Below are 9,441 nucleotides of genomic sequence, written 5' to 3'. Positions count from 1 at the left end.
CTCAGCCTCCTGAGCAGCTGGGATTACAGGCACCTGCCACCACACCCGGCTAATTTTTGCATTTTTAGTAAAGATGGGGTTTCACCATGTTGGCCAGGCTGGTCTCAAACTCCTGATCTTATGATCCGCCCGCCTCGGCCTCCCAAAGTGCTGGGATTACAGGCCTGAGCCACCGTGCCCAGCCTTAGGAACTCTGTGATTCCATCAGGCCCACATGGATACACCAGGATAATCTCAAGATCCTCAACTTGATCCCATCTGCAAAGTCCTGCCATGAAAGGTCACGTATTCATAGGCTCTGAGAAGCAGGACAGAGACATCGTAGAGGTGGGTGGAGGAGTGGCCGCTATTCTGCCTTCCACAGCTCCTCTCTCTCTGTCCTGATTTCAAATTCTGGCAAGAGAGCAGATGGTCCCCCTGGTTTGAGTCATGTGTTTCCCTGGCCAGGTCAGGTCAGCCAAGGACAGGCAGTTAATGCTGATCTCAAAAGAAAAGACCTACTTGGGGCCGGGTGCAGCGGCTCACACTTGTAATCCCAACACTGTGGGAGGCCGAGGCAGGGGGATCACTTGCGGTCAGGAGCTTGAGACCAGCCTGTTCAATATGGTGAAACCCCGTCTCTACTGAAAACACAAAAATTAGCTGGATTTGGTGGTTCAAGCCTGTAATCCCAGCTTCTGGGAAGAATTGATTGAACCCAGGAGGTGGTGGTTGCCGTGCACCAAGATCATGCCATAACACTCCAGCCTGGGTGACAGAGCGAGACTCTGTCTCAAAAATAATAATAATAATAGGCCAGGTGTGGTGGCTCACACCTGTAATCCCAGCACTCTGGGAGACTGAGGCAGGCAGTTCACTTGAGGTCAGGTGTTCGAGACCAGCCTGGCCAACATGATGAAACCCCATCTCTAGTAAAAACACAATAATTAGCTGGGCGTGGTGGTGCATGCCTGTAATCCCAGCTACTGGGGAGGCTGAGGCAGGAGAATGACTGGAACCCAGGAGGCGAAGGTTGCAGTGAGCCAAGATCATGCCACTGCACTCCAGCCTGGGTAACAGAGCAAGACTCCGTCTCAAATAATAAAAATAATAATAAGTAAAGATTTGGGGACCAGTTGAATAATAAAGTGTTGGAGACAGTCTTGTGGCCACATGGATAAGGGCCAGCAGGCATTTCCCTGGGAAAGGGAAGGACATTGGTCTGTGGCCAATGCAGATATACATCACATTTCTTCCCCTGGCTTCTAAGCCAAAACTTTGCTGGCTTCTAATTTCAGCCTGCTTGCTTTCAATCCCTCTCTGAGCCTCTCTCTCTCTTCCTTCCTTCCTTCCTTTTCTTCCTCTTTTTCCTCCTCCTCCTCCTCCTCCTCTCCTTTTCTTCTCCTCCCCCACCCCACCCATCCTCTGGCTGTGTGAATCAAGCAGATGGTGTAGATGGAGGCAGTGAGGGCAGGACTTACACCATTCTCTAACATCGCTGACTCCTCCATTCCTGACCTGTCTTCTCCCTTAACTTTCTGTGAAATATGGAGTACATGTTAGGAGTGTTTTGGGCTTCAAGTCACAGAAATCATGACTAAAAGTGCCTTCTTTGTTACAGGAGCAAGAAGGCCAAGGTGGGTAAGGCAGCTGAGCGGATGCTACTGGGGACCAGGCAATATCCACCATTCAGCTCCACCACCATTAAGGGTGTAGCACTTTGTCTCCCAGTGTTGCCTCATGGTCCCAAGGTAGCTGCTGTGGCTCCAGATCTTACATCACCATTCCAGACAGTAAGAATAGGGAAGGACAAAAGGCAGAAGATTTTCTCCTAGTGTGGTTTTGCCTTTTCTTCTCCATCAGGGACATCCTGTCCAAGGGCTTTCCCTACATCTCATTGGCCGGCATGAGTGGCCTGAGCAGTTGAGTTACAAAATCTTTTAGGTCTCTCTCTCTCTTTTTTTTTTTTTTGAGACAGAGTCTCACTGTGTCACCCAGGCTGGAGTGCAGTGGGTATCAGCTCACAGCAACCTCTGCCTTTTGGGTTCAAGCGATCCTCCTGCCTCAGCCTTATGAGTAGCTGGGATTACAGGTACCTACCACCCTGCCTGGCTAATTATTGTATTTTTAGTAGAGACATGGTTTCACCATCATGACTAGGCTGGTCTCAAACTCCTGACCTCAGGTGATCCGCCTGCCTTGGTGTCCGTAAGTGCTGGGATTTCAGGCGTGAGCCACCACACCAGGCTTTTTTTTTGAGACAAGAGTCTCACTCTGCCGCCCAAGCTGGAGTGCAATGGTGCAATCTCAGCTCACTGCAACCTCCGCCTCCTGGGTTTAAATGATTCTCCTGCCTCAGCCTCCTGAGTAGTTGGGATTACAGGTGCCCACCACCAGGGCTGGCTAATTTTTGTATTTTCAGTAGAGATGGGGCTTCACCGTGTTGGCCAGGCTGGTCTCAAACTCCTGACCTCAGGTGATCCACCTGCCTCAGCCTCGTGAAGTGCTAGGATTTCAGGTGTGAGCCACTGCCCCCAGCCTCTCTTGATTCTAGAAGAATCTGGAAGAGCTAGGCTAGGAAGTGGAGCCTCAGCATTCTCCCCTGTGCCCTCCACCCTACCCTGCTGCAGGGGGAGACGCCAGTGCCCAACATCATGGAGACTGCCTTCTACTTCGAGCAGGCTGGCGTGGGCCTGAGTGCCGATGAGAGCTTCCGCATTTTCCTGGCCCTGAAGCAGCTGGTGGAGCAGCAGCCCATCCACACCTGTCGCTTCTGGGGCAAGATCCTGGGAATCAACCGCAGCTACCTGGTGGCTGAGGTGGAATTCCGGGAGGGCGAGGAAGAGGTGGAGGAGGAGGAGGTCGAGGAGGTGATGGAGGGCGCCGAGATCCTGGAGGCACACGGCGAGGAGGAGGGCGAGGAGGACGAGGAGAAGGCCGTGGACTTCATCCCTAAGCCCACGTGGAAGCCGCCACCTGTAATCCCCAAGGAGGAGAGCCGCTCCGGCGCCAACAAGTATCTATACTTTGTGTGCAACGAGCCGGGCCTGCCATGGACGCGCCTGCCCCACGTCACACCGGCCCAGATCGTCAATGCCCGAAAGATCAAGAAGTTCTTCACAGGCTACCTGGACGCACCGATTGTCAGCTACCCACCCTTCCCGGGCAACGAGGCCAACTACCTTCGGGCCCAGATCGCCCGCATATCGGCAGCCACGCAGATCAGCCCGCTAGGCTTCTACCAGTTTAGCGAGGAGGAGGGCGACGAGGAGGAGGAAGGTGGTGCTGGGCGCGACTCCTATGAGGAGAACCCCGACTTCGAGGGCATACCCGTGCTGGAGCTGATCGACTCCATGGCCAACTGGGTGCATCACACGCAGCATATCCTGCCGCAGGTGAGCGCCGGGAGCCCGGGCGTGACCATGCAGTACTGATGTCAGGCTGGGCGCGGTGGCTCACGCCTGTAATCTCAGCACTTTGGGAGGCCGAGGTGGGAGGATCAAGGTCAGGAGTTCAAGACCAGCCTGGCCAACATGGTGAAACCCCGTCTCTCCTAAAAATACAAAAATTAACTAGGTGTGGTGGCAGGCACCTGTAGTCCCAGCTACTTGGGATGCTGAGGCAGAATTGCTTGAACCCGGGAGTCGGAGGTTGCAGTGAGCCGAGATGTCACCACTGCACTCCAGCCTGGCAGAACAAGACTCCGTCTTAAAAAAATTAAAAAAAAAGGCCGGGCGCGGTGGCTCAAGCCTGTAATCCCAGCACTTTGGGAGGCCGAGGCAGATGGATCACAAGGTCAAGAGATCGAGACCATCCTGGTCCACATGGTGAAACCCTGTCTCTACTAAAAATACAAAACATTAGCTGGGCATGGTGGCACGTGCCTGTAATCCCAGCTACTCAGGAAGCTGAGGCAGGAGAATTGCCTGAACCCAGGAGGCGGAGGTTGCGGTGAGCCGAGATCGCGCCATTGCACTCCAGCCTGGGTAACAAGAGCGAAACTCCGTCTCAAAAAACAAAAACAAAAAGAAAAAAACTTAATCAAGTTATTACTCTCTGCTAGGCATTGTGCCAACTAATATTCATTTGTTCATCCATCATTCATTCATTCATCAATTCATTCATTCGTTGGTTCAACAGATATTGGTGGATAATCCCATCAGAAACCTTTGGGGACAGATGAATTTTTTTTCTCTTTTTCTCTTTTGGAGAAGGAGTCTCACTCTCACCCAGGCTGGAGGGCAGTGGCGTGATCGAGGCTCACTGCAAACTCTGCCTCCCAGGCTCAAGCAATTTTCCTGCCTCAGCCTCCAGTGTAGCTGGAGCTACAGGGGCACACTGGCATATCTGGCTAATTTTTTGTATTTTAGTAGAGACGGGGTTTCACTGTGGGGCCCAGGCTGGTCTCAAACTCCTGCGTTCAGGCAATCTGCCTGCCTCGGCCTCCCAAAGTTATAGGCATGAGCCACGGCTCCTGGTCCTTTTTTTTTTTTTCTTTTAAGACAAACAGTCTTGTTCCATCACCCAGGCTGACATGCAGTGATGTGATCATAACTCACTGCTACTTTGACCTCCTGGGCTCAGGCAATCCTCCGGCCTCAGCCTCTGGAGTAGCTGGGACCACAGGCACGTACTGTCACCACTAATTTTTTTTAATAGATGGGGTCCCGCTGTGTTGTCCAGGCTGGTCTCAAACTCCTGGGCTCTTTCCACCTTCCAGAGTGATCCCTGTGCCTTGGCCTCCCAAAGTGCTGGGATTACAGGTGCTGGCCATCGAGCTCAGCCTTTGCATTGTTTTGTTGAATCCAAGTAACTCATTTTGAGATGAGCACAACCATCATTCCCATTTCAGAGTTGATGACACAGAAACTGGCTATAGCTTACGCTTATGTTCATCCATTCGTTCAGCAAACATTTATTGGCTCTTGGGCTGGGTGAGGTGGCTCACACCTGTAATCCCAGCACTTTGGGAGGCTGAGACGGGTGGATGACTGCAGGTAGGCGTTTGAGAACAGCCTGACCAACATGACGAAACACCGTCTCTACTAAAAATGCAAAGTTAGCTGGGTGTGGTGGTGCATGCCTGTAATCCCAGCTACTCGGAAGGCTGAGGCAGGAGAATGGCTTGCACCCACCATTGCACTTAGCCTGGGCAACAAGAGAAAAACTCTGTCTCAAAAAAAAAAAAATTTGCTGGACATAGTGGTTTGTACCTATGGTCCCAGCTACTCGAGAGGCTAAGGCAGGAGAATTGCCTAAAACTGGAAGGTGGAGGTTACAGTGAGCTGAGATCCTGCCACCGCCCGCCAGCCTGGGCAATACAGTGATACTGTCTCAAAACAAACAAACAAAAACATTGGCTCTTGGGTATCTCATGTAAAGCAACAAAAATCCAATGAGAGAGGCAGCCATGGCACCCCCATTTCACAGATGAGCAGACAGGAGATCCTATGGACTGCCGAAGGTCAGCTGCACAAGGAGGGAGCCTTTGGGGATCTCTTCAAGGCTGTATGCCCAGTACCCAGAGCAGTGCTTGTATAGAGTAGGTGCTCGTTAGATATATATTAAAGAATAAACAAGTGGGCCGGGCACGGTGGCTCACACCTGTAATCTCAGCACTTTGGGAGGCTGAGGTGGATGGATCACTTGAGGTCAGGAGTTCAAGACCAGCCTGGCCAACATGGTGAAACCCCGTTTCTACTAAAAATACAAAAATTAACTGGGCGTGGCTGGGTACGGTGGCTCACGCCTGTAATCCCAGCACTTTGGGAGGCCGAGGTAGGTAGATCACGAGGTCAAAAGATTGAGACCATCCTGGTCAACATGGCGAAACCCTGTCTCTACTAAAAATACAAAAATTAGCCGGCGTGGTGGTGAGTGCCTGTAGTCTCAGCTACTCAGGAGGCTGAGGCAGGAGAATAGCTTGAACCCGGGAGGCAGAGGTTGCGGTGAGCTGAGATCATGCCACTGCACTCCAGCCTGGGCAGCAGAGTGAGACTCTGTTTCAATTTAAAAAAAAAAGAAAAAAAGGAATCAATGAGTGAATGAAAAGTGAATGAGGGTTGCACAGTCAGGAGTCCTCACCTCAATAGAGCAGCTCCGTCGGCCCATTTCCCACCTCCCCTTAACTGTGCAGCTAAATCTTGCCCTCTTGCCCGTGCCTGGGTCTCTGAGGACAGGGCCATGCTTTAGTCCCACTGGGCTTTCACGTCCCTGCAGGGTGCAGGCTGGGCTCCGTGCACTGGGGCATCACCTGAGCTTCCTCCCACCCACAGGGCCGCTGCACTTGGGTGAACCCTTCGCAGAAGACAGAGGAGGAGGAGGACCTGGGGGAGGAGGAAGAGAAGGCAGATGAGGGGCCGGAGGAGGCGGAGCAGGAGGTGGGCCCCCCACTGCTAACACCACTTTCAGAAGATGCAGGTAAGAAGCGTTCTCAGCCTGCACACCGCTGGCCAGGAAGGGCTGGGAAGAAAGGGAGGGGCAGCTGGACTGCTGGGATCCATCTCCCCCATTCTTCCCTCCCAGCCTCAGAGGCTTAGCTACAAAATGGGCATGATCACAGTGGCACCCCATCAGGAGGTTCTGGGAACATGTCCATAGACGTGTGGCAGTGGCCCAGACCTTAGGATATGGCCTTTTGAGTCCCACATGGGCCTAAAGAGAAGGAGATGTAGTTGGGGAACTCTCCCTAAAGACTGGAGCTGGGGCCGGGCGCGCTGGCTCACACCTATAATCCCAGCACTTTGGGAGGCTGAGGCGGGTGGATCACAAGGTCAAGAGATCGAGACTATCCTGGTCAACTTGGTGAAACCCCGTCTCTACTAAAAATACAAAAATTAGCTGGGCATGGTGGTACACACCTGTAGTCCCAGCTACTCGGGAGGCTGAGACAGGAGAATTGCTTGAACCCAGGAGGCGGAAGTTGCGGTGAGCCGAGATCACGCCATTGCACTCCAGCCTGGGTAACAAGAGAGAAACTCTGTCTCAAAAAAAAAAAAAAAAAAAAAAGACTGGAGCTGGATTGGATCACAAGGTCAGGTGTTCAAGACCAGCCTGGCCAACATAGTGAAACCCCATCTCTACTAAAAACACAAAAAATTAGCCAGGTGTCGTGGCAGGCGCCTGTTATCCCAGCTACTCGGGAAGCTGAGGCAGGAGAATCGCTTGAACCTGGGAGGTGGAGGTTGCACTGAGCTGAGATCACACCACTGCACTCCAGCCCAGGCAGCACTGTGAGACTTTGTCTCAAGAAAAAAAAAAAAAAGACTGGAACTGGGTGTGTGTGTATTGTTGTTGCTGTTGTTGTTGTTGTTTTGAGACGGAGTCTGGCTCTGTCGCCCAAACTGGGGTACAGTGGTGCAATCTCAGGCTCACTGCAACCTCAACCTCCCGGGTTCAAGCGATTCTCCTGTCCCAGCCTTCTGAGTAGCTGAGATTGCAGGCGCACACTACCACACCCAGATAATTTTTGTATTTTTAGCAGAGACGGGGTGTCACCATGTTGGCCAGGCTGGTCTCGAGCTCCTAACCTCAAGTGATCCACCTTCCTCAGCCTCCCAAAGTGCTGGGATTATAGGCAAGAGCCACTGTGCCCAACCTGGAGCTGGATTTTGGATGAATGGACAGGAATTTCCTAAGGTTGGGGCCTCACGCACCCACAGAGTAGTGGAGAGAGAGGCTCAGAGTGGGTAAGGGGACAAGTCCTGGATTTGAAACTAGATTCTGCCAGCCTGTGCCCTCTGCACCCTAGTCCAAACCGATGGTCAGCTCGGGAGTGGAATCACAGCGGCTCTCCAGTCTGGGGGCCCTGCTGGGCGCCAAGCACTGCAGCGGATGTGCTGCAGACACTGTCACCAGCCCTCAATACCACCCTCCAACAGAGGCCAGGTGAACCTCTCCATTTTCTGAGTGCAGCTACTGAGGCTCAGACAGGTGAACTGGCTTCCTGGGGCCACAAAGAGAGTGGTCCAGGCTGGGCGCGGTGGCTCACATCTGTAATCCCAATACTTCAGGAGGCCAGAGTGGGTGGATCACCTGAGGTCAGGAGTTTGAGACCAGCCTGGCCAACATGGTGAAAACCTGTCTCTACTAAAAATACAAAAAATTAGCCAGGCATGGTGACACACACCTGTAATCCCAAATACTCAGGAGGCTAAGGCAGGAGGATTGCTTGAACCTGGGAGGCGGAGGTTGCAGTGAGCTGAGCTCATGCCACTGTACTCCAGTCTGGGCAACAGAGCAAGACTCTGTCTCAAAAAAAAAAAAAAAAAAAAAAAAAAAAGAAAAAAAAAAAAAAAAAAAAAAAAAAAAAAAAAGAGAGAGAGTGGTCTGCAGCGAGGGTTCAAACACGGCAGCCTGAGCTATTGGTCGCTGTAGTTCCCTTGATAACCCTCCAGGCCTCCCTCATTGCTGCCTGCCTTCCTATGGCGCGCAGTGCAGGGCCTGGGGCCTCCCTGACCCTGCCGCCCCTCTCTGCTGCCTCTCCACCACAGAAATCATGCATCTGTCACCCTGGACCACGCGCGTGTCCTGCAGCCTCTGCCCACAGTACTCGGTGGCCGTCGTGCGCTCCAACCTCTGGCCCGGGGCCTTTGCCTACGCCAGCGGCAAGTAGGTGTTCTCCCAGCGGGGCGATCCCTTAGGACTTCTTCGAGGCTCGGTTGGGCTGGGCACCTTGCCAGGGTGGACAGAGATGGAGAGGGCCCCCTTCAGGAAGCCCCCAGGACTGACCCCCTCACAGCTCCTAGGAGTTTCACAGGTGTTGGGAACCAGCGCAACCCTGTTCGTGGGTGCCTTGTGTCCCGGCAGTGACGAGGGAGTGAGAAAAGAAACAAAGACACAAGAATAGAATTTTACAGCATGGGTCCAGGAGTCCAACGCACTCTCGCAGGGTGATCCGCGTTAGCATTGAACTCCCACCCAGCTCCACACTCTCCACAGTCCAGCCTTCCTGACCAGCCGCCTGGCCACCGCCCGCGAGACGGGGTTTGCAGCTGGCGGTGGGCGCACCTACCAGCTCTGTCCACCAGATGGCGTGACGACTTCTCCTAGAATTTCCTTTTTAATCTCAATGCGAACCAGGGCTATTCGCTCCGATATGAATCACAGCCATGGTGGGATTGCACGTAATCTGGATACTTTAACACATTCCTGGCATTTTTTTTTTTTTTTTTTTGCCTTCTCTTGAAGCTGGGAAGAGGCATGTTTGCTTTTGCCAACTCCTTTCTTCTGGCCATACCCCAATATGCCAACATCCCTCTGAAAGCAAAAGATCCAAACTTGAGGCCCCACTTGCCCATCCATCCGCTGCCCCCACCCACCCACCTGCTCTTCGGTCCCCCACCCAATCTGTGTCCATCCATTGTTGCATTGTTTTTCTTTTCTTTTCTTTCTTTCTTTTATTTTTTTTTTTTTTGAGATGGAGTCTCTGTCACCCAGGCTGGAGTGCAGTGGTGCAATCTC

The 9,441-nt window shown here is 52.7% G+C and overlaps 1 protein-coding gene across 1 annotated transcript in view; it reads left to right on the top strand.

Annotated features, from left to right (window-relative positions):
• The window catches only part of RSPH6A (radial spoke head 6 homolog A), a 19,751-nt gene that overhangs the window by 8,498 nt on the left and 1,812 nt on the right, over window positions 1–9,441 (top strand). The window contains exons 3-5 of the mRNA XM_017502508.2: window positions 2,610–3,374; window positions 6,255–6,399; window positions 8,472–8,589. Coding sequence (XP_017357997.1) covers window positions 2,610–3,374; window positions 6,255–6,399; window positions 8,472–8,589 — 1,028 coding nt within the window. The remainder of the gene's footprint in view (window positions 1–2,609; window positions 3,375–6,254; window positions 6,400–8,471; window positions 8,590–9,441) is intronic.

The sequence above is a fragment of the Cebus imitator genome, unplaced genomic scaffold (assembly GCF_001604975.1).
Source record: "Cebus imitator isolate Cc_AM_T3 unplaced genomic scaffold, Cebus_imitator-1.0 Scaffold296, whole genome shotgun sequence".
Classification (NCBI taxonomy): Eukaryota; Metazoa; Chordata; class Mammalia; order Primates; family Cebidae; genus Cebus; species Cebus imitator.
The sequence above is the reverse complement of the archived record's forward strand: the minus strand, read 5'-3'. Positions and strand labels throughout refer to the sequence as shown.